We start from the raw sequence: 24,375 nt of genomic DNA, 5'->3' as shown, positions 1-24,375 counted from the left end.
CTTGGGCCGGGTTTCTTTGTGGAAATTCAAGTTGAAAGGAAATCCTTTGGTGCCATTTCAAACCTCAATTGTAATTTCCCTGTGGGCACCACAGGCCACCTCGCGCTAGCACTGTCCGCTAGAACATAGGGAACATGGGGCTGCCCAGGAACTGAAGGTCTTGTCCTGCTTGGGTAGAAGAGTTGCGGGGAAGGGGGTGGCCCCACATTGTATGCACTCATAGTGGGGTCCTTTGTCACTGCAGCTGGCCTTCTGGTGGCCAGGAGCTAGGGGCAGGTGGCCAGTGAAAGCGACCAGCCTGGGCTTCTCCCAGGATGCAGCTCCCCCGGAGTTCGCCTTGAAATCTTCCTTCTACAACATGTCCAGTGTCCAGGGCTGGAAGTCCCAGGGAAGTGCACAGGGCCCCAGGACTAACTGTTCGCGCTCCTTGCAGTCAGGTAGAACTGCTTGTTGGTTGGGGCTGAAGCTGGGCCCATCACATCCTGGCTCTCCCGCTGGCTGGCTACACGTCCGTCTCCACCCGCAGCCGTTCCATCCTGCGCACGTTACCCTCCACGGCCACACGGCTGGTGATGCAACGGGAAAAGCTCTCGGGGAACCAGCCGGTCTCTCCATCGCGAAGCCTCTCACCATGCAGCCAGCCTGGATGCAGATGGGGAAGACCAGCTGAGAGGCAGGCTGTGGGTGCCCGACTCCTCTGCCTCAGTTCCTGAGAATGCCAGGGCTCAGGAGACTCTTGGGACTGACCACTCCTCTTGCTTCAAGAGGGAAAATGGCTAGGGAGGCATTGCTCAGGGCCACATGGGCACTTGGCTTCCCAAGAGTCCCCCCTTCCCCCATGAAGAGGGGAGAGGTATATCTACCCTACTCAGCATTACTACAGCTCCTATGAAGGCATGTGCTGGGACCACTGAGCAAGGACTCTCAGGAGAGCAGACAGCCCTCCTCCCTGCCTAGGGCACAGGGTGAATTATTTTTTTTAAATTTTATTTATTTATCTATTTACTTGAGGTAGTGAGAAAGGGAAATGGGGAGGGGGAGATATGAATGGGCACACCAGGGCTTCCAGTCTCTGCAAACAAACTCCAGATGCATGCGCCACCTTGCGCATTTGGCTTACATGGGTCCTGGGGAATTGAATCAAGGTCCTTTGGCTTTGCAGGCAAGTGCCTTAACTGCTAAGCCATCTCTCCAGCCCATGAATTTGGTTTTAATCCCATGACGTGGGGACAGGAGAACTCCTATTTATTTATTTAGGCAAGCCCAATAGACTGGCCTTTTTTTTTTTTTTTAAATGAGAGAGACAGAATTGGCAGGTCAGGGTCTCCAGCTACTGCAACTGAACTCCAGACACATGCGCTCCCTGGTTTACGTGGGACCTGGAGAGTCGAACATCAGTCCTTAGGCTTCTCAAGCAAGTGCCTTAACTGCTAAAGCCATCTCTCCAGCCCACTGCCATTTTTTCTTGCATATATAAGTGTTCCTATATGGGTGTGTGCATGTAAACATAATGAATGCACATAGATGTTTTTTTGCATGCGTGGGGTGCAGTGCACATGTATGCTTGCATATGTGGAGAGGCCAGAGGTCGGTGTCTGCTCCTATCTCCTTTCAACCTTGTTGACTGAGGCAGGGTCTCTCACCAGCGTAGCTAATCAGCTAGCTCTGGGGATCCCTGTTCCTGCTTCCCAAGCTGTGGGATGACAGGAGGGCTTCTGTGTCCACCCGGCATGTGTACGGTGTGGGGTGTTTGAACTCTGGTCCTCACATTTGCACGGAAGCACTCCATTCACCGAGCCACCACTCTAGCCTCAATAGGTCCTTGAGGATGAGGCAGACTGAGCACATACTGGTCACCCTGCACCCCAGAATGCTCAAGGAGATACCCACTCATGGTGGCAGCCACAGCACACTCAGCACGCATCCCCCCCCCACTCACCGTCCTCCTCCTGCAGGACCAGGACCACATCAGCCTGCTGCAGTGTGATCTCGTCTGCTTGCTTGGCAAAGTATGCCTTGGTGATTTCCACCTGGGGCAGATCTGGGGGGAAAGGCATTGGACTTAGCCATCCCCACAGCCTCCTGCAGACACATGACCCCCGGCTGTCCCAGCACAAGACAGGCAGCTCCTCTTAGGCTAACGTGGGCCCTCCTGAGGCACAGCACTGGCAAAGGGCACTCCCTCTCCAACGGGGATAGGTAGGGCCAGGGCCAGACGTGTCAGATCTGTGAGCCAGCCTGCATTACCTCTTAGCCTCAGTTTCCCCAAGGTATAGGACCTGGGTGAGGTCTCCTGAGATGGACTGACAAGGCAGAGGTAGGACTGTGGGCATGCTAGTCACACAGGCAAGGCCAAGGTTCACATCTGAACAAAGCGACCCTGGGCTGTCTCATGGCCCATGGGCTGCTATGACTCTCTGCTCGGGAACAGCCCTGCCCCACCCCACCCCGTCCCACGGCTATAAGACACAAATCCTGGCCCCAAGCTCACCTCCTTTGTTGGTGGAGCCCTGCCATTGCCTCTCCTTGTATGTTAGCGCTGTGATCCACCGGGCCCGGTCACTCCTGGAGGCCAGAGAGTGTGAGTGAAGCCCTTTTTCCCTGGGGCCCATGAGATCCCAAGTGGTGTCAGAGTCTGCTTTATGTACCAGGTCCAGTTACCGCTCTGATCCCCCACTGTCCTCAGGCTCCTGTGCTCAGCCATCATCCCCGCTGCTGCTTTACAGCAAGACGTACCAGCCTCAGGCCCTTGCACAGCTGTACCTGAGCTGGGCATTCCTTCCCACATCTGCTGCCTCTCTCTCTCCTAGCATTAAGGGTTTGGGTCTAAATGCCATCTTGTCAATGACACTCCCTTGTAACTCCATGCACACCTGTCCCTGCCTCCTTTTACTCCTTATAGCTCCCTCTCCTGGTAACTGGACAGTCCAGCTTTTCGTCCGCTCATGTGTCCTGCTCCTGGGAACACAAACACCCTGAGACAGGCTGCGTTTGGCTTGTGGCTCCGCTGGGCACTGACCGCAGTATTCAGCACAGAGTAGGTGCTCAGAACCAGCCATATGTAATGACGGCAAACAAGATGCTTCTCATGGGCATGTGAAAATGCACCTCAAGGAGCTGCCCCCTCCCAACCCCAGGCCCCTTGCCAGCTTACGCAGTGTCTGAGGACAGCAGGATCTGCTCCTGGCGGCCCTCGCTGTTACGTAGCAGCGTCACCTGGAAGGGGTGGGGCACGGAGGAGCTGCGGCTGCCACCCCCTGGCAGGGAGGACTCGGAGGGCTCCAGTTTTCTGACCTGCACGTGTTCCAGCTGCGCGTAGTCCTGGACCAGGTAGCTGTCCTCGCTGTGGGGACATGGGAGGTCAGTGCGGCCAGGTGAGCATACAAGCTCTCAAGGCTCATCCTGTGAGCCTGAAGACATAGGCCCTGAGCTTCTGGGAGCTTTGGGGGGTGCGTCTGGGTGGGAGACTCAGTCCTACAGAAGGCAGCACCTTGGCTATGAGCTGTAGCCACTTTGACATCCCAGATCACGTGGGGTACAGAGCCAAGCGCTGAGGGGGGAAGGGGTCAGGGCCACTCCTTGCCCCTGCTGACCCCCCAGCCCGAGGCCTGCGGCACAATGCTTACCTTTTCTTCTTGGTGACAACCAGGACATCATTGAAGAGGAACAGGTAGCAGGTGGGTCGGCTGGCAATTTTCCTAAAAATACTCGATTCCTCCACCAGGAAGAGTTCCCCGCGCTTTAGCAGCCAGCGGGAGGCCGAGATCAGTGGGAGGGACTAGGAACAGAGTGGGCGGTGGATGAGCGAGACCGGAGAGGGGACACGCTTTGCCTCCTAGAACTGAGCTGGCTCTCCCTGTGGGGGTCTGGACAGAGGAGCAATGAGATGTGCCTGGGTCTGAAGAGATGTTTGTTCAGTCGGCACATAGATGCCACATTGGGTCCTGTACCCTGATCTACCCATAGCCCAGAGCACCTCTGTCCAGCCTCTGCTAGGTTGGGTACCCGCTTAGTGGCCCCTACAGATTGGGGACTGGAGGTCAGTCCTGGAGCTCAATGCCTCCTTGGCCTGAGTCCGGCAGGCTTGAGGGGCTGATTCCGCACTGCCCGGGAGTGAGGCCTGCCAGCGGCCAATGCCAGGATGGGAAGTTTCACCCACCCAGCACAGTCACATTCCTGTGCCCAGGCATTTATCTTGAACCTGATTCCAAAACAGAGCTTCCTGCTATGCCAGGAGCCCGGTGCTAACTTGGGTGGGGCAGGTGGGCAGTGAGGGCTTGGCTGGGGAGGGGGCCTACTGTTGAAGCCATTCCCCACTTACTCCCCAAATAGGCTCCACCTTGACACCCCACACAACTGCAGATTCTGAGTCCCCAGCTTGCAAACCCCACCCTCAACTCCACTTTTAGGATGGACTTCAAGACTGCATGGGGTAGGACTCCCACTCAGGGCTAGCCAGGTCTGGGGCTGTGTCTTTGCTGTGGGTGTGATACAATGCGCCCCGACATGAGTAGCAGAGAACTGGACACATGAACATGACCTCCATGGGGTGGTGGCAACAGGCAGTCACTCACGACACTCTCCACAATGAACCACTGCCAGGGCCCTTGAGGCCTCATCACCCGACCGGGGCAAACTATGACCCACCATACCAGCCAGCGCACCAAGTGGATAGAGTAACAGAATGAGAAGCCCAAACAGGTCCGCATTCGGGGATGGCTTCTGAGGGTCGGCCCTGGATGACACAGGACCAGGCCAGTCTGTGCGATCACCCTCTCAGGAGGGCGTGAAGGGCTGCCCAGGCCTAGGGTAGACATACCCTGCTGCTTCCCCAGAATCTAAGCCGAGAGCTGAGCTGGCCCTCAGATCACCCTGTCTCCCTGTCCTCAGGAAGGTGCTGCCCAGTTCCCAGGTCAGCAATGAACCTTGGCCCTCAGAGAACCACTGACCAGGCCCGCCTTCTGCCTAGGCAATCCTGGGATGGTGGTGAAGGCCAAAGCTCTTTCAACTGTCCAGTGTTGGGCAGGAGAACTTCAAAGCTGTCTGAGGGAGGGCTGCACAAGGCATGTTCCCATACAGAAAATAGCCTTGGAGAGACTAAAAGCACTGGACCCCAGACTTCCCCAGGGTAGGTATCTCCAGAGGCCTCTCTAGCCCTCAGGCCTAGGAAGTGTGACCCCTAACCTCAAACAAGGAGAGCTGGGAAAAATGGATGAGTAGCGGCGTGTGGGGGGGGGGGAAGGGGGGCTGGCCAGCACGGCACTTACCTTGACCTTGCCAAAGTCCAGCTGTGTGTGCAGCGTGTACATCTGCTCAGTGCGCTCCATCGTGTGCGCTCCCTCGTTACACTGCCTCACCAGCTGCAGGTGTGAGCACATGCATGTCAGTCAGGGCTGTGGCTGGCCCAAGCACCTGGCTACCCTTGCTGCTTGCCATCCAGGTGGCACTGTGCCAGACCTAGCCACAGTCTTGCTGTGGGCTGTTTCCTTATTAGATCATCCACAACCCTTTCCACTCCAGTGTCTCTACTGTCCATGGAAAACGGGGGGTGAAACTTGGAGCTAGGTGCCGACTTCCCGGCCTGGCCCTGCCTTACCTTACTGATGGCTTTCAGGGCACGGTTGGCAGCCTTGTACCTTTCAGGGTGACCCTGGGTCTTGAGGCAGAGTGTCTGGGGAAAAATAGCATCTGTCAGGGGCCAAGATCCCTCCTAGAAGGGCTTGTATGAAGTAGGGACATCCCACTAGTTCCAGACCCCTGGGGGTGGCCTCAAGTTGGGCAAGAGCTCCCAGAGGGCGTCTGTTTGGTCCCACCAGTGGGCAGAGCCCAGCACATGAACTCTTTGCTCCTGGAACTCAGCCAGCCTGTGTGGCTGGAAACGGGAGGTGGGTTCTCCATTCTGCCTTTGCCCTCCAGCCAGAGGAATAGCTGTGGAGCCCCCCCTCTCCCCAGGCAGAGCCATTTTTGTAGTTCCAGAGCTGAAGGTGCATGTAGACATGTTCGAATGCATGCACATGCGTACACCTCTGCCTGTGCCAGGCCTGTGCCCCACAAGTGGCGGCAGTCATGATGCCAAACGCACAATGCTCATGATTATTCACACTGTCTCACACTTGTCACCATGACTGCTTGTGTAACGCAGATGTAGCAAGTGCAGAGGACAAGGTCACCAGGGGGAAAGGCTTGGGGCACTAGGTGTTTTCCTCAGCTGAGGGTAGATGGCGGTGCCCAGGCCTTCTTGGTCCTCACATCAGTCAGGAGCGGCAGCCGGGTCACCCTCTGCATGGGCAGAATCAGGAAGGAGATCATGGGCAGGCCCCCGCAGGCAGGCCGCTTCTCAATTTCCCTCAGGGCCTCGCGGAAGGCGGCATTGCTGTTCCTGTAACAAAGAGCACTGGCATCACGCTGCCAGTGGGCAGAGGCTGGCCAGGAGCCGCCCAGTGCGGCTGGCCAGAGCGTGAGCGCGAGGGCCCCACTCACGTCAGCTTCTGCAGGGTGCGCTGCTGGTAGACCTCGTTGGAGCAGTAGGCGACGTAGGGGTGGAAGTACTTCTCGGCATGCTCCTCCAGGATGTCGCTGATGTCCTCCACGCACACCTGCGCCTTGTGCCGCTGTTCCAGGGCCTCGAAGAACCTGTGGTACGTGCGAGTGTGTGTGGGGGTTTGGGGTGGTGGGAGCCCTGTTCGGGCAGGCATGTGCACACACATAACAGACACGGGTATGCAGACAAACGTACACTCCGCAGGCACCAAGCACCCGGGGGGCAGCAGGTGCCTGGAAGGTCACATCCCAAGGCAGGCAGACTGAGCTTCCTGCAGTGTGGCTGTAGCACAAGCCTCAGGGGGTGCTCCAGGACAGACTTCCGCTCACCCTGCCTCCTTTGCAGCATCCATCCAGTCCTTAGCCTGCCCCTGGGCAGGAGCGCAAGGACACAGATGAAGAGTCCAGTCTTTTGGGCAAAGAGAGACTTCACTAGGGTCCTGAGGACCCTGAGGGGTGGTGGAGAGTCACTTCTCCAGGGACAAGTCCCGAAACTGGGGCTGTTCTGCCAGCCATGTTCCCTGTGAAGCCACAGCTTCGTAGTTCCATCCCATGCTCGGCAAGTGGCAAGGCTTGGGCTCAAAAACACACACTGGGGCGGGGGCGGGTAGGCCAGCTTCTAACCTCCCACGGGTCAAGCCTTTGCCCGGGGTTCTACAGGGCTTGGTTGGAGCCTAATGGTCTTCTGGTGTAAGACCAGTGGCTGGAGCTCCCTGAGAAACCTGCAGATCTCCTAAGTGGCAAACTCTGAGCCCTGTCCACCTCTCCAGGCCCTGGCCAAGGTGGGTGGGATGACATCTGTCCATCTAAGCAGCTCTTTCCCCAGCTTGGGCTTGGCATTGGCCCTCAGGACCCATCTAGACCCTCTGCTTCCCACCAGCAGGCACAACCTCGAGAGCCAAGCTGGGTAGGCAGGGCAGAAGGTCAGACACTTATGATCCTGTGGACAAGGCCAGAGAAGGGAAGCTGCAACTCCCAGGACACAGGCCCACCATGTGTGTGTACACAGGCAGGCCAGGAAGCTCGACTGGGAAGATCTGGGTGAGCCGGCCAACAGCCACTGGCCCCAAATAATACCAATTCTCAGGGCAAGTGACTGTGAATGGCTGGGGAGAGAGACTTCCACTTTAGGAGAGCAACAGCCAGTCAAAAGCCTGGCAGAGGCCAGAACAAACAGATCGCTTGGCACAGAGGGACCCACATTGGGAGGGAAGGGGTCTGCATGGAGGTCAGCACCGGGAAGGGGCAGTTGCATCCCTGGACCCCTGCCTTCCCCCTCCTCTGAGTGAGGGACAGGGAGTCGGTCACTGCAGCTCTACTGGAAGCCCCCTAACAGCAGACTCTGGGTGGGCTCAATGAAGGCCTGGCTGAAGCTGCTAGGAAGGACCATCAGCTCCCATGTTTCCAGAGCCCAGCCTCAAAGCCTGAGTCAGTGGCCTGAGGCCTGCTCCTCTTCCCCAACCCCCCAGCCAACCCCCAGCAGTGAAGGGGACCTCAGACACACCCCGGCCAGGGTCAGGTGAGCTGAGACTTGAGCTGGAGGCGGCCTGGCTCTCCCAGAGCACAGGAGCGGCATAGGGCTGAGTGGGGACTGTGCCTTCCAAGAAAGTCAACACAGGCAGGTAATACAGTATGCACGCACATGCACAAACACGCGTGTGTACACACATATGCACAGGCGCCCACGTGCACACCCCTACACGCACACACACACACACACACACACCCTCCCTGCTTGTGGCCGCATGCCTGACCCCTCCTCCACATCCAGGCTCTGCAACCAGAGCCCAGCCTGGCCACCAGACACTTCGGCGCAGAACATGACCTGGGGCTGCAACTTGAGGCTGCCTCCTGGCCGGGCAAGCACCCTGTGGGCACTGCTTCCTGTGTAGCTCTGCTCAGTACCGTCCTTCCTCTCCAGAGAGCCCAACGCCCCAGGCCCTCGGAGCCTGTCCCGCTCCATCCCAGCTGGTCTGCTCCAAAATGTCCCGTCCACAGATGGAGCTCAGGGCTCCCTTGGAGCCTGCCACCACCACCACCACAGTGTGGACCTCACAGGGCTGGGTTGGGGTGGCATTCATGGGCCCACTGCCTGAGACATGGAGACCCAGCGGGATGTAGGATGTAGGCATGACTACAGAGGAAGGAGCGAGTGCTGCTCACTTCTGACTGGCGGCCAGCACGTCCAGGATGTTGGAGAAGAGGTGGTGATGCTCTGTCTGTGTCACGGTGGCCCGCAGCTCCCGGGACTGCAGGAACTCAGCCACCAGGATGCTCAGGCTGTGCAGGTAGGAGAACTCAGATGTGAGGATCTCGAAGATGGCCTGCACGGAAGCAAGGGCTTAGCCTGAGAGGCCACGCTCGAGGAGGCCGGGGAGTGCGGAGACGAGGGCCCTGGGCATCAGGCATTCAGGAGCGATGTCCAGGCCGTGGGCCCAGGCCCCTATGTTTGCACTTCGGTTCAGTCACCCCTGCGCTGTGTGAAACTGGCTAGGATTCCATTTCTCCATCACCACCTGAGGGCTCGTGAGGGTGCAGACCCAGGACTTAGCCATCACGACTCTCTGGCCTGGGAGTCAGTCATCACCGTGGCTCCTGCCTCCTCCTCCCTGGGTACAACGTGGCCCACGCCATGTCTGGCTCAGCACACCCAGCCCAGCTGCCTTACCTCCTGCCTCTTGCGCTCTTCCATAGACAGTGTGTCCAGGACTCCCGACTCCACCACCTGAGGAGAACGCGGCCCCAGGAACCATCAGTCACAGATCCTGGAGCCAGAGCCATGCTCCCACTTCCCCCCTCCCCTGGGGCCAGACCCGGTGTGAAGGACAGAATGGCCAGGAGGCAGGGGCCTGGGCTGGGCTTTTCACCTTCATCTTCTGCGTGGGAACCTCTTGGGTCAGGGCCAACCCCATGTCCAAGAGCTCCAGGCCAGCCCAGGAAGAGTGATGGGGAGTTCAAGGGACAGTGTATGTGTATGTGGGGGGGGGGGGCAGGACCATGACTCACACACCAGCTAGGCATGTGAGTCAGCACCTTACCAGGTGAATGAGCACCACCCTTCCTCTCCGCCCCCTTCCCCTGGGACTATGGCTGGTAGACAGCCATAGCAGGAGTATGGCTTCCTTGAGCCATGGGATGCCTGTTCCCGCAGGACCAGGAGGGCCCTGACTTCTGCTTCTTCCTACAAGGGCAGTGAGACCACCAACAATGCCACAGGGTCCCTGCTGCTTCCTAAGCTTAGGTGGGCTGAGCTCTGAATATCTGCAGAGGTGTAGCCTGCAGTGTGTGGGGCCCATCCTAGATTGGGACACACACACACATGTTCAGCTTCTAGCAGAGTAAAAAGCATGAAACGTGCTTCTGGATGTTTCCATCTGTGGGGTGGGGAGACAGCCCCTGTCCCGCCTCAGCTCTCGGCTGGGTCTCCTTGGCAGAGTCCCTTGGCAGGCAGTTGTACAGAGGGTCTCTCTGACCCCATGGCAGGCAAACAAAGCGCTCCATTGTACTGAGATGAAGGAAAGGGCATGCCTGCTCCTCCCCACTGCCTGCCACACCCACAGTCTGCAGGGAACAGGGGTCATGCCTCTGGCACAGTGGCTGGCAGTGCCCGTGGCTGCCACATCCTCCACAAATCAAGGCCACTATCCTGGCCCTGTTTTTCACTGACTCCCTTGCAGCCTATAGGACCCCACAGCTCATCAGTGGTCCAGCAAAGATCCCTGCCAGGTGCCATGGTAGAAGACAGACCCACAAACTACTCTCTCTTCCCAGTGACTTCCCCCAAGGAGCCCAGCCAACCCCACAGGTAGCCTGGGCATCCCTGGATCTCTGAAAGTTGTTCCATCTCCCACCAAGGACTTGAGCCACCACAGGCTGAGGAACGAAAAGCTGCTGGGCTTCTTGCAGCCCCCCCACCCTCTAGCGCCAGCCCCAGAGTGGCCCCACCTCTGGGAGTTGGCTCCAGGTCAGCTGGGCAGGCCGGTAGCTCTTGACCACGATGGTGGTATCTGCCTTCCGCGTTGCCTCTGGGCTGGAAGGCTCCTCGTCAGACTCATGGCTGGTGTTCAGACCCCGCTCCCGGATCTCCTGGTACAGCCTGGGGTCTGGAGAGGGCGGAGTTACCTGTGTGCCTGGGGGCTTGGGGATGGCCCAGCCCTTGCAAGGACCCCATAGAGCCTCGGACAACATCAGGCAGTGCAGAGCTCCCAGGCTAGGCTCCCCTCTGGCCCACTGGCTCTCACGGGGTGCCAGGCTGATCTGGGAGATAGTGGCAGCCCAGTGCAGAATGTGGCACCTCTAGGCCAGGACTAAGCTGACCAACCAGAGCCCTGGAGGGACCAGTTGTGCTTGGCCTGGCAGACAGAGGTTGGGGGTCCTCAGGCTGAGTGCTAACCACCAGCTGACCAGACTGCCAGCCCTACCTAGGATGGGCACCTTTGAGCCCTTGCTAAAGCAACTGTTGTCAGCCTTGCCCTGATACTGGGGCACTGCTGCTGCTCCCCGGCAGATGCATTCTCCCGAGACCACTACAGACAGGCCCATATCCTTGTGTCTGATCTCTAGCCACTCACAGAGCTGGTATGGGTTGGTAGAAAGACAAGGCATTCCTGCTGGGGCCACCACATCTTGAAATCTCCTAACAAAGGTTGGGCCTGGGAGACTCAGGGCCACATCTTTCCTGGGTCTCACAGCCTCAGTGGGACCAGGTAGACTCTCGTAATAATAACCATCAATTCCCTTCATTCTGGAATACCAGAACCCAGCAAACTACCCTCTCCTTAGAAGATTCCATATACAGCATGTGGCATGAGTGTCTGTACCCCTGGAGACCCCGGCGTCCCCAAATGGGTGTTTGGGGTAGGTATGTGGGTTCCTCTGTCCCCTGCCCTGGGGTCACACAGATGGGAGTCCCAGGGAACTTTTTGAGTGATACAGTCAGATCAGCCTCTGAAAGGGTCCTGCCCAGCCCGACCTCATCCTCCTAGGCCAGAGGCAGACTCACCCCATGCCCAGGTCAGCTGTGCTGCTAGCCTTTAGCAAAGCCCAGCCCTCGGCTGCCCTTGGAGCCACTTACCATCTTTGAAAGAGCCCTTGTGTGCGCGCTTCCGTCCCAGAGTCCTCTGCAGAGATAAGACACAGAAGCGCCAGCAATCAGTGGGGAAGGGAGGCATGGGTTTGCTTTTATTCTGTTGCTCTGGGATCCACAGACCCCCCAGCAAGACAAGAAAGGCCCTGCTCCATGGGAGGGGGCTTTGCCAGCATGTAGGAGCTCAGTAAGTGTCAACTTGACAAGTCAGAGGCCAGGACAGGTAGGAGGAATGGAGTTGGGGCTCAGGGAAGGGGACTAAAACTGGGACAGGTCCAGAAAGGGTGTCTGTGGGGGCAGGGGTTGACCCAGTTTGTGGTGGTTTGATTCAGGTGTCCCCCATAAACTTAGGTCTTCTGAATGTTAGGTTCCCAGCTGATGGAGATTTGGGAATTAATGCCTCCCGGAGGAAGTGTTATTGTTGGGGACGGGCTTATGAGTATTATAGCCAGTGTCTCCTTGCCAGTGCTTGGCACACTCTCCTGTCCCTGTTGTCTGCCTGATGTTGGCCGGGGGTGATGTCCACCCACTGCTCATGCCATCGTTTTCCCCTGTCATCATGGAGCTTCCCCCTCAAGCCTGTAAGCCAAAATAAACCTCTTTTTCCCTCCACAAGCTGCTCTGGGTTGGGTGATTTCTACCAGCAATGCGGACCTACTGCAACAAGTTGAATTGGGAGGCCTGGAAGAGTGAGGCCTGGGACCTGGGAGCTATGAGAAGGCCTGAAAGGAAACGAGCAGAAGGGCGATGGACAGAGTGGAGGCCAAGAAGGGACCTTGGGGCAGAACTTCCAGGAGACCAGGCTCTGGGGCAACAGGAAGGGCTATGTGTCACCCGGGCACAGTCCAGACCTGGTCGTGGCTGGGGTCTCCAGAACCAGGACAGGATTACAGAAGAGTGAGGGCACAGCTGTGGGGAGCCTCCACCCCTAGCTTGGTATCCCCTGCTCCTTGGCTTGAGCATCAGATTTTGACAGGTGCACTGGCTCAGGGAAGCAAAAGCCAGTTGTTTCTAGGTTCTCATAACCAGTTGGGGCCTGAACCTTCCATTACTCCCAGCTGAACTCCTCACCCCAGCTCCTCCTCCATCCCATCCTGCCTCAATCCTCCTATAGTAGTCTTCCTGCCCTGAGGCCGTGGGAAACCTGCACTGTCCCCTGCCAGCCATTAGCCCCTTCACAGTTCTCTCTCTACCCAGGATCTTTCAAGTATGAGGCTGTGCCCACTGGGTGGAGCTTGGTTCTCATGGGGATCAAGGATGTGTTGGAGGTGGGAATAACCATGAAGTAGATGAATCAACAAATGAACGAATGGGACGTCAGCAGGCCTGGCCCTGGAGGGCAGTACTGTCACAGCGCCAGCCCCTAAGGGCACAGCGTCCTGAAGCAGAAGTCTCTCCAGTTTCTGGGGTTTGAGCATCTCAGGTAGGAACAGCAGGCAGAGCTGTGATGGACAGGGGCTGGCACTGGGGGACACAGAGGCCTTTCTCAGCCGCCACTGGCCTTCAGTGGAGACATGTGGCCTGGCCATGCTGCACACTGGTGGCCACCACCCTGACAGATGGTCTATGTTTCTCTCAAGGCCAGGGCTCTGGTTCGGGGTCTGGGCAGTAGATGCCCGAGTAAGCACTCCCTTCCCATGATGCTGTGCACGGCTCTTGGCAACAGAGGCCACGTGCTCATCTCTGGAATATGCTGAACAAGGCAGCAGCTGCTGTCACTTACACATGGGGATGCCAAGGGTCCAAAGGATCAGGAACCTGCCAGGAGCCACAGAGCTGTGAAGGCCCACCCAGGGCCCTACATGGAGGCTGACCATGCCCTGTATCTGGTGCCTCTGGACAAACCCGAGGAAAGCACTGGGCAGAGACACCTGCCAGACCCTCCTGCCATGTCCTGGGAAGCTCTACTTCTCATGGTTTAGAAACAGAGACTCTCCCCACCTACACCTTGGCAGCCAGGACCAAGCAGGGCAGGGATGGCAAACAGGGTCCCCTCTTTGACCATGGCTTTCCTGCTTGTCGATGACTTGCATCAAGGCTTGGTGACTCAAAGGGCAAGGGCTGTGCTCTGGCCCCTGCATCACAACCCAGGGAAAGGTGCTTTAGCCATCCAATCCCAGGGGCCACCAGGGCAGGCAGGAAGGGAAGATGCAGGCAGAGGGATGCACCAGACTTCTCCTAGGCTAGAGATGGTAGGCACTGACCACTGCTCCTTCCATCCCAGTTGGAAGCTCTGCTCGGTAGGCTGAGCCTGGGATTAATGGAGGTGCCATCAGGCAGGCTAGCTCCCTGATGAGTTTAAGGGCAGCTGGCCTCTACTGTGGCTCTGGTGTCCACTCTAGCTTAGACAGAGAGGGAGGAAGACACACAACACATACCCCGGTGACCTGGCCAAACCTTTGACCTCTCTAGCCTCAGTTGTCGGATGCAATGTAACCCTCACGGCCCGGCTATTGGACTTGGGTACAGTCAGGTGGTCAGAGCTCCACATAGCAGGGCTCACCAACAGCAGTCACATCGTGCAGTTGAGGGAAATGCAAGGCACACTGCCTCCCTGTGTAAAAGCCCTTGAGTTCCTAGAGGGACTGCCCACCCCTGCTGTAGTGGCAGGCTCCCTACCTTATTTTTGGCTGTGCACCGGGTGGCAGGCTGGTTAGGTTCCTCAGCTACAGCCTGGAGCTTGGGGCCGAGCAGGACAGAATCCCCTTTGCCACCGGGCATCTCCACACCCTTCATGGCTGCCCGGTAGGACTGGTTTCGTAGGTTCCGCTTTGGGATCTTGCTAGTGCCCATGCCCACCTCCATGTCATCCAAGGAGAAGCTGGAAGATGAGAGGAGCCGGGGGTCCCGCCGTGCTGCCTCCTTACTGAGCACAGCGGCCCCAAAACTCTGGTGGCGGGCTGGGGTATTGGCCCTGGCCTTGGCGGCCACAGTAGTCTTCGTGGCCACAGCCAGGCTCTTGGGGATCAGTTGCTGGGTGCCCATTTTGAGGGCTGCAGGGCTCTGTGTGCTCAGGATGATGGGCTGTGGCTCTTCATCCCCCGGGGGTGGCTGTGGGGGTGCTGAAGCCTCAGGCTCGAAGGCAGCATTGGTCCTGGCCCTGAGGGAGCCCCGGACCATAGGAAGTCCAGACTCAGGGTTCCCGTTGGCATCGAGCCGCAGCTCAGCATGGAAACGGTATTCTAGCGGCTTCTCCTCCAAAGAGCTGTCTGAGTTTCGCTGGGACATGCCTGGTTGGCCGTGGGGTCCTAGAGAGAGGCAGGCAGAAAGAAGTGAAGGACTCAGGAGGGCATCTGGGGTGTGTCTTTGCATCTGAGAGAGCAGGACTGGTCATGGCTGGCGTCAAGAGCCTCCCCTGGAAGTGCCACAGCTGACCTAGGGGTATGAGGGAAGCTGGGGACAGCCTCACACCGGATCCTGCTCTGGCTCATCCGAGGATGAAGGTTGTAAGCTTTGGATAGGTAGCTCATCTCTGAGATGACTGCCTAGTGGCGCCAGCCTGTGGGTGAATTGGGCCTCAGGAGTCACCCTGTTTTCTCTGATATAGCACATGCCAGGGCCCTGGGTAAGGTGCAAACAAGAGGCAGGTCTGTGGCTGGGCCCAGGACTCTGCAGAGAGCGCCAGAACCATGCCTCCACCCCTCGCTGATGCCTGGGCACCTCGTGTGTGGTCAGTGTGATGACGCTCACACCATGCTGGGGAGTTTCCAGAGACTGTATCAGACATGAAGGTGACCATAGCCTGGCCCAGTCCCCCCATCTTGAAGCCCAGGGACCTGCCATGGGCATGGCACCAGGCCCCAAGTAAGGCCTGTGCAGAGGGGAGGGAAGCAGGGAATGGAGGTGCCTGCAGAGCTCTGATATGAGCAACAGCCCCGGGGCTTGCTTCCTGCCTGGCACGGGGCAGGGTCTATACAGATACAGCTGGTATTCTAGATGCCCTCCACCCTTCGGCCACTTGGCCTGCCCCTCCTGGCAGCTCATGTACCCCAAGCCTGTTGCTACCCCTTGTCCTCTCCATCACCACTGACCTTCCACCATCTTCTTGCCCTGGCCCAGCCTCTCAGACAGCAGCAGGCAGCCCTGCATCTGCTGCTGCACCAAGAGCTGATCCCTAAGATGCCTCATTTCCTCCTTGAGCAGCAGGCACACTTGCTTTTCCTACAACCCCCGTCCCCCAAACTGGGTACAGCAGTTCCAAGATTGGCTTTGGGCAATAGAAGAGGTGTGGTTAGAAGGGACATGTATCAGACTGGAGAGATGGTTCAGCAGTTAAGAGTGCTTCCCACACAAGCATTAGGGCCTGAGAGGGCACAAACCCACCCGAATTCAATTCCCTCAGCACCCATGTAAACAGCTGGGTGTGGCCATGCACATCCGTAACCCCAGGGCTGTGGAGAGCAAAGACCAGAGAATCACTGGGGCTCATGAAAACAGCGAGCTTCAGTAAGAGACTCCACTTTAAAGAAACATGCAGATGAACGGTGGAGAGACACACAGCTCTGGTTTTTGCAGGCACACACACAAGGTGTCACATAACATACATGTGTGTGCAACGCACACACTCTACACATACTACGCACATGCAAAAAAAAAAAAAAAGATGGGGATAGACATGTCACATCAGGGCAAAATCTTAAAGCCTGATGAGTGATTCACTACTATGCCTTTCCCTGCTATGTGATTACAGGGACACATCCAGCAGGAACCCCTGCCCTGGGGCCCTAGAGACCGAGGGTAGCAGAGCAGCAACCCAGCAGCAGAAACTACAAGAAAGGCGTGTCTGGAAGCACTGTGTGGGGTTCATCTGGGTGACTAGGTCTTTCCTGCCCAGACAGGCTGGGCCACTTCCTAGGAACCAGCCTCTGGTACTGACTGGTCCACTGAAGGATGGCTGTCCACAGCCCCACCACTTACCTCCACAGGCTGGAGCCCCCACACTTGTCCGAGGCTGCCCTGCTGCGGGTCTGGAAACCTAGGGTCCCCGCTGATCAAGGGATGTCACGTCACCTGTCAGTCTCAGCTCCCCAAACTGTAAAACAGTTACAATAAGAATAACGTCCCCACCTGAGGGTACTGTATTGGTGCATTTTGCCCAGATCTGCAGAGTTCCTTTAATCGGGTCTGGCTGGCTGCAGGGGCCACACAGCAGTGGCCAAGGTAATGCTGAACCAAAGACCATCCGCCACACAGTGGACCAATATGGAGAGATACTGGATATGTCACAGGATTCAGATATAATGGAGAAAACCCCATTCCGAGGGAGCCACCATTGAGGTCTGTTAAATACCTAAGACTCTATGTTTAAATGACAAGAGCTTAAGTTGCCCATAAATGCACACACTTTCAATCCTAGTACTGGGGAGTCTGACACAGTGGAGCCACAGTTCAAGGCTAGCCTGGGCTGTAAAGCAATACCCTATGTCTAAACCAAACCAAACCAAACCAAAAACCCCAGAACCGAGACAAAACAAGCCCACCAAAGACCCAAACCCAATCACCCACATCTACAAGACTCTTGCCAAGGTGGAAGCCTATTTATCAGATGGGCGGACAAGGCCCCAAGTCACTTTTCCAGCATCAGGGGTAAGGCTTTGGGCTCAGCATCATGCAAGGATAGTCCCTTGTCATTCTCTCTGGGTACTGTCTGTTCCAGGGTCACATCCCAGGGTATCTGCCCTGTCTGACTAGGCCAGATGGACTAAACTGCACTGGAAAGGCCAGCTCCCTTAGGGTTACCAGAGAGAGGAAAAGACCGAGGGGACCAGAGCTGACCAAAGGGCCTTTGGAACTGAGGGCTCCTTGGGCCTCAGGGACATCACTGCCATCTTGGTAATCCAGGCAGATTCTAGCCTTGGCCCACCCTACAAGCTCACTGCCCAGCCCAGACAAGTGCTGGGCCCCTTCCTGGTAGTCCCTCCCTGAAGGTGTCAGGGGAGGGTTGGCCACACCACTCACTATGGTCAGTACTGCTGAAACAAACACAAGGCACCCAGGAAGCTGGCCATGTCCCCAGCTTAGCCCCAGAAGCCCAGGACAGGTTCTCCCAGGACAGAAATTCTTGGTTAAAACCTTATCTGAAGTTGAGTGCAGCTGAACCTCCAGGGGCCCAGGGAGGGGCAGGCTGGGGCCTGGCACCCTGTGAGGTGAGGGAGGCCACATTCCACAGGACATTCCAAATCATAGCTCAGGAGGATAGCAGCCACACCGAGCCTCCCACAGGAGCTGGCATCTGTCTGGGATACACTGGGCAGGACGACACTATCCCAGGCCACACTTCCATGTTAACTTGTCTGGTTTACCCAGGCCTGCAGAAATGGATTTAGCTTAGACTTCTGATGCGGCCAGGATAGATCTGTGCAGTTCTGTACATGTCACCTTCACCTTGGGGACATTCCACATGGTTAAAAAGTGTAAGTGGCACTGAGGGGCCCATGTCATTTCTGTACCTTGTCTCCCATCAAACATCCGACACTCCTTCGCGCCAGTGTTCCAGACCTGGTGACTGGAAGCCTCTCCCTGCTGAGGGCAAAGTCTGCTCCAAGGCCAGAAGGTGCCCAAAGGGAACCCGTCCGGTGAGCCATTGCTGGGTGTGACCTTTCTAACCAGATACCACGCCCACAGGCTTGGTGTGCCACCTGCCTGGGGCTCTGAGAGAGGCCCAAGGGGTTCTGGGCACCTGTCCTGCCTGCATACTGAGTCAAAAGTCAGCACCAAAAGGCCTATTGTGCATGTGAGGCCTGCTTCTGAACCTACTCCGCTCCCAGAGGCCACCACTGTGGACTCTTCTGACCAACAGATCTGTTCCCTGGAGACAGGGCGACATAGCCCCAGGGCACTGTGCTTGGGGGACCATGAAGCTGGCCTGCCTCTTGTTAATGATTTCCCTTCCACAGACACTTCTCTGTTCATCCCCCACCCCGCAGTCCAGCATCCTTTCCATGTTGTCCTTGAGAGTCCGCTCCACCCACGTAGGAGCCACTTCCGGGTCTTCCCAAATGCCCTCTCAGCCAGGAGCATAGGAGATCCTCAGGCCATGGGGGGGGGGGGGGGGGGGGAGGTTATGCTCAGACCATCAGCTCCTTCCTGGCTGTTCCGAAGTGCATGCCAGACACAGAGCTCAGAACATCTGGAGTGAGCCGCAGATTGCTGACTGCCTGAAGCTTCCCCGTGTTCCTCCCTCTCTGCCTTGGTAGGTGACCAAGCAAGCTCAGAGCTCCCACTGGGATTATTTTCCAGAAGCACTGAACATCTTTCCCTCCTCTTGCTGCTGGTGAGGCTTCTTGGTGCCCTTCTGACTTCTCTTCCTTGGGTCGCCCCCCCATGCTTCTGCCTAGCCCAGCCTGGTGGAGGGTTTGGGCCCCATGTTCATTTATTGATTGAGGTGTCAGGTGGACCTCCAACTAGCTTGTTCCTCTTTTAAGGTCTGTGCATAGCTCAGTATTATCAGTGGTAATCGTTTCTTTCACCCTAACCGCCCCCCACCCATTTCTGGAAACTTAACCTAGGCCCTTGTACTTATTATATCCCTACCTCCCACCAATTTTCCTTTTTTTTTTTTTTAAACAGGGTCTCACTGGCCTTGAACTCGTTCTATAGGACCCTCAAGCCTTGACTGTCTTCCTGCTCAGCCTCCCAAGTACCTAGAATTACAGGCCTGCAACCCTGGCCTGGCTGCTTGTTTTCTCTTTCTGGAACACTCACCAGTGAGCACCGAAACCCTCGATGCTTTCTCCTAAGTTCTTATTTTTTCCTCTCTTGCTTTAAAACAAACAAACAAACAAACAAACAAACCTTCTTTGTTCTTCTTTTGGGGGACTGCCTCTACTTAATCTTCCGAATTTGCATCAACCTTGTGCCACTGGCAAGACCTGCCAAGAGCTCTCTGCCCCCTCTCATCATTCTATTCTTGACATCCTGTTCTTGTCTTATGCACGCAACAACTTCCGCTAACTTCAACCTCAAGACTCCTACTTTCTTTGATCAAATTTATTTCTGTTGGCTGCTGGAACTGAGCTCCTGAGGTCACTTTCCTCTGTAGTGTCTCTTGGTCCCCTCGGGCTCTCAGGTGCAAGGCTGTCAAATATCTGCTGGGGGCTCCAGCTTCTGCATCTTTTAAGTGAAAGGCATCATGCTGGTGGGAGGCCCATGTGCCCACCATACACATCCAAGGGCACATTCTCTGTCTCGCCTCCCAGCCTTCTCCCATGTCTCTGTGGGGTCAGCCTGTTCTCTAGGCTGGCTGGTCTGTGACTCTTGGTTCTCACTGGGAATGCAGGTGCCTCCAGGGAAATGACAGCCACACCAGCCATGCAGCAGTACCTGCGAGAGGGGCCCCAAGCCCTGCAGAGACCACAGGAGCCACAGAGGTCCGTCTGCACCTCATTCCAGGCAGCCTGGGATCACTCAGTAGGGAGCCCTCAGAAGCTCCCACAGATACCCAGTACTAAGTGCTCTGGCTCTCCGGCTATTGTCCAGCTGTTCAGCCTGCTGACTCCCCACAAATCTGTAAGCCTTTGGCAGGCAGGCAAGAACAATTTTTTCAAGTTACTACAAACACTGGGCTGTACTCCCAAAGGTACTTTCTCTGCCCTGGTTTCACTGTGAACCTGTGTCTCCCTGAATAGGCCATGAGGTGCTCCTTGACAACCAACCTGTACAGGGTCTTGGTTTCAAAGGAGCAGAACTGGGCCAGCGCCGCACCCTGTAACCTGCACAGCCATCTGCAACATTAGAAGCACGGTTCCCAGCGGCTTCTGCTCAGGGTGGGCTGCAATCATGGAGGCTTGACGCCCACAGCATATGCTTTCTCTGCCACTAAAAACTCCATGGAAGCCGGGCGTGGTGGCGCACGCCTTTAATCCCAGCACTCGGGAGGCAGAGGTAGGAGGATTGCCATGAGTTCAAGGCCACCCTGAGATGACAGAGTTAATTCCAGGTCAGCCTGGACCAGAGTGAGACCCTACCTCAAAAAACAAAACAAACAAACAAAAAACGAAACAAAAAAAAACTCCATGGAGGAGTGAAGGGCGTGTGGGTAGGAAAGGCAGGAGGAGAGGACAGCAGGTGGAACAAACAGGGTCTGAAGGTCTCAGGGGATCACACTTGGCCCGTCCATCTAGTCCCAAGCTGACTCCATCCTGCCTAGCTGGTGGCTTTGTGCATGCAGCCCAGACTGTGTGAGTCTCTTTCCTCATCCTTTCCGACAAGGCTGCTTTGCACAACTCTAGTGGGCACCTGTGCCATCCTTTCTGCCCCTTGAGCTTGATTTTCCAGCCTGGGCCTGTTGGTCTCATCACAGTTGCTCAGAGGAACCCAAATTACCTAAATTTGGGATTTGGTGCCACACTGGAGGACCTCAGTCACCAGCTCTGAGGCTGGGCCACCTCTCTCTGGCCTATGTGGCAGGACTTGGTCTCTCCTGTGGCAGCCTCAGCCAAACCCACAATGGTGCCCTTGTAGTCAGTGATTCTGTTTGGCCGAACTGGGAACTTGAAGCCACACATAATTTGGGGCAGGATTTAGCTTCAGGAGTCAAAGTCACACCAGCCAGTTCCATTTGCCAGGTCCCTGGGGCTGAGCTACGTGGCTCTCCACCAGGAGCAGTATCACCCTTCTGGGGACATGAGCAATGTCTGGAGACAATGTTGGTGGTCACAAGCACTGACATCTTATGGGCCAAGGCCAGAGTGTCACTAAAACACCAACAACGCACAGGACAGCCCCACGACAAAGAACTAACCAGAACAAATGTCCCCTGAGGTGAGGTTGGGAAAGTTCATCATAGCTAACTAGAGTTAGCCTGTACCCACCCAGCTCATCCAAACTAGACACCAGCAGGCCCACCATGAAGCACCCACCTGTCTTTCTCCAACTCCCACTTGTAAAATCCAGACATCCCAGAAACCCTGGCCCTTCTCAGATGTGGCCGGTACCCACAAGGACTCAAAAAGGAGCACAGGATGAGGGAGTAGAACCCTGATCCACCAGAACCAGGGCCTCACAACTGCCCTGTTCGTTGGCTAGAAAACAGACCCAGACAATACCTTGGGATACCTTCTCAGCCACGGTGTCTTTGGTCCCTCCCCAAACTGCTGGTCTGTGAATATCTTCCCTCTCTGTCAGTGAGAAACAGAAGCAGAGGGAATGTGACCTGCATGGGTGAGGCCACTGCAGTGGGAACCAGGGAAGGGGGAGGGGCTGAGGCCCCTGTACTGACCTCAATGGATGTCCATAAACCAGAACCGGATGAGTGGGGATCCAGGACTCATCCATGATGCTATAGAAGGACCTTCACCTAAGCGTGACGTGCCAGGGTCAGCACAGGAGCGGCCAAAATGGATCTAGAAACTGAAACCAAAACCCCCAGGTGGAGCGGCTGTGCCCATCCAGATATAATTGTAACCCTGGGGCCACAGGCCCACCTGTCCCCAGTGCAAGCCACTGGCACTCCATTCATCTCTGTGACTGACTGGGTGCCCAGTGACTGTGGGCAGGGTAGACGCAGGAGTAGCTTGAACCGTAGGGATGACCTCCAACAAAAACAAGGGTGTCTCGCTACACACGTCTAGGTAGGAGTGTGGACCTCTACCTGGTTTTCCATCTCCTTCTCCAAGTGACCTAGACCTTCTTTCTCCAGGAAGCACACAAGACCCCTTCCCTCCACCAGGGTGGCCCCTGCTTTGAACACATGGTCCGTTGCTCCTGCCTGGATGGTGGGCATGGTGAGACTATGGAATGACTGTAGTGTGCGCTGACCAAATCAACATCCAGAGAGTCATTCCTATCACCTCCATTTTACAGATGTGGACACTGAGGCCAGGAGGCTGAAGCTGTTTGCCTTGGCTCACAGACAGCAGCACGCATACATCTAGGCACCATGCCAGTGGTGTCACGACAGAGAGCAATGAAAGACCCAACACACAGTGCCTGGGACCCTTCTGCTGGTCCACTTTAGCGGGCCTCAGCCCCCACTTTAGCTGACTCACAGACTGAGCAACCCAGGAACGCAGGGACAATTAGGTCAGCCTGGGTTCCACTGTGTGTGTGTGTGTGTGTGTGTGTGTGTGTGTGTTGGGGGGGGCGGGGAATGTGGCGGCCACCATGTCTCTCAGGCCCGAGCACACTTTACTGCTCGCCTTCAAAAGCTGTCCCAGATAATGAGGACCAAGGACCCAGGTAGAGCAGTGAAGTCCACTGTCCGAACAGTGAGGGACGCCCACAGCTTTCCGGAGCAATACTCTTATCCGTGGAAGGCACGGGGGAGGGGGGATACGTGGCCGGAGGTTTTCCACCAGAGTGGAGAGAAGGCATAAGGGAGGTGAACTGGGCCCGGATCGTGCACCGAGTTCCGGGACGAATCACTCCCTTGCCTCTGGGACTTCCCAGGAGTCCCCGCGCCCTGATGTCTAATCCCAACCTGCAGTAAAGTGTCCCTGCAGGCGAGACTCGGCCCCAGCTTAGGGCAGCAGGGCGCCGGCTGCACCGGGTCCCCGGCTCCCCACGGCTGAAGGGGCGGGGCGCGAAGTTGTCGCCGACTCGGAGCAGCTCACCGGGATTGCAGAGCGGAGCAGAGGCGCGCGGTAACGGGCTGGCCCGAGGTGGCCACCGCCGCTCCGGACTCACCTGTCCCCGGGCTCACCAGCGGGCGCGCGCGGAGGGAGACGGGGTGCCGCAGGCGCCGCGCAGCCCGGCCGGTCCCGCCCTCCGCACTTCCTGGGCGCGGGGCGGGTGGGCTGCGCGGCGGCGGCCGGCGAGGGCGGGGCGCGCCCCGGGCACCTGCTGCGGCGTGGGCACGGCCTCACCTGGCCGGGCCGCCGCTGCGTCACCGCTCCACCTGGGCCGGTCTTCGCCCACGTGACCTGACCCGCGGTAGCGCCTCCGGATCCGACCTGAGGCCGTCCCCACCACCCCGCAGGACCGCCCACCGTCCCTCCTGCTTCCTTCCTGCGCCACTCTCCGGGTTCCAGTGCCGCCGCCTCCCGGAAGCTTTCCCAGAAACACCAGGCCTGCGGGAACCTGTTTGCAACAAGAAAGTCCCACCCACTGGATCCTTAGACGCTGCCTGCAAGAGGGCAGCCCTGGCCGGGAAGAACACCTGGGCCACCTTCTTGGTGTGAGCCAGCCGCCACCACGCCCCGTCTACAGAGAACAGGAAAGCGCTTGGTAGCAGCGCAGCTCAGACTGCTCCTGAACTCCGGGGAATCGGTGGGAGATGTCATTTGTCCAGGAGGGTCCTCTGGGTAGAGGCTGCAACCGCGACCCCCATGGAGGTTCAGAACTCAGGCTCTCTTGGTGTTGTGGGAAAGCTGGGTCAGCACCTCTGCACCCTAAAATGCCACCAAACCTGGACCCCCGAGGGTGAGCAGAGAGGTAGCTTAACAGGGGACAGGAGAATGCTCCAGGCACGGACACAAGTGCAAAGGCCTCGGAGGTGGAGGGGGCCTAGGCAGGGTCCATCTAAGCGCGCAGAGGTGGGGGCTGGGGACCACAAGAGGTCCCAGTGTCCCGTAGGGGTAGGGACAGTCTCTATCCCAAGACCAGCGGGAGCCTAGCAAGGAACTCTGTACATCAGATGTGGTGGAAGCTGGCAACGGGCAAGAACTTGTGTGACGGGTGAGGCAAGACCCGCCTCATCCCTGAGATTACAGGCGTGCGCCACCACACATGGCGTTTTCGTGTTTCCTTGGTGCCACACTGAAACCACCTAGTTCATCTGCTGCCCAACGAGCATCTGCTGCCTTGAGGAA

General features: G+C 57.2%; 1 protein-coding gene across 3 annotated transcripts; it reads right to left on the bottom strand.

Annotated features, from left to right (window-relative positions):
* Window positions 1-50: 50 nt before the first annotated feature.
* On the bottom strand, window positions 51-23,321 carry Arhgef16 (Rho guanine nucleotide exchange factor 16). 3 transcript variants are annotated; one of them, XM_045148698.1, is made up of 18 exons: window positions 23,252-23,321; window positions 21,846-21,976; window positions 21,673-21,744; window positions 16,544-16,658; window positions 14,246-14,874; window positions 11,615-11,660; window positions 10,486-10,643; window positions 9,209-9,265; window positions 8,704-8,864; window positions 6,481-6,633; window positions 6,250-6,379; window positions 5,597-5,671; window positions 5,268-5,360; window positions 3,627-3,778; window positions 3,155-3,343; window positions 2,492-2,565; window positions 1,940-2,041; window positions 51-642 (listed from the first exon to the last, which is right to left on the bottom strand). In XM_045148698.1, the coding sequence occupies exons 5-18, from the start codon at window positions 14,852-14,854 to the stop codon at window positions 503-505; spliced, it is 2,139 nt and encodes a 712-aa protein (XP_045004633.1). In that variant the 5' UTR covers window positions 14,855-14,874; window positions 16,544-16,658; window positions 21,673-21,744; window positions 21,846-21,976; window positions 23,252-23,321; the 3' UTR covers window positions 51-502. The 3 variants fall into 3 exon arrangements, with proteins under 3 accessions (XP_045004633.1, XP_045004635.1, XP_045004634.1); XM_045148700.1 differs by having other exon boundaries at window positions 21,683-21,744; XM_045148699.1 differs by lacking the exon at window positions 21,673-21,744.
* Between the last annotated feature and the right edge of the window lie 1,054 nt (window positions 23,322-24,375).

Source organism: Jaculus jaculus, chromosome 5 (assembly GCF_020740685.1).
Source record: "Jaculus jaculus isolate mJacJac1 chromosome 5, mJacJac1.mat.Y.cur, whole genome shotgun sequence".
NCBI classification, from domain to species: Eukaryota; Metazoa; Chordata; class Mammalia; order Rodentia; family Dipodidae; genus Jaculus; species Jaculus jaculus.
Note: the sequence above shows the minus strand (reverse complement) of the source record. Positions and strands in the feature narration are given on the sequence as shown.

What these genes read in the sequence shown, in the direction of transcription:
- Arhgef16 (XM_045148698.1), bottom strand. Translation starts at nt 14,854, where the DNA reads ATGTCCCAGCGAAACTCAGACAGCTCTTTGGAGGAGAAGCCGCTAGAA. An exon ending in CAAGGGCTCTTTCAAAGATG is followed by an intron (nt 10,644 to 11,614) that starts GTAAGTGGCTCC and finishes CGCCCTCTCCAG; the next exon opens with ACCCCAGGCTGTACCAGGAG. An exon ending in GTTGTCACCAAGAAGAAAAG is followed by an intron (nt 3,344 to 3,626) that starts GTAAGCATTGTG and finishes ATGTCCCCACAG; the next exon opens with CGAGGACAGCTACCTGGTCC.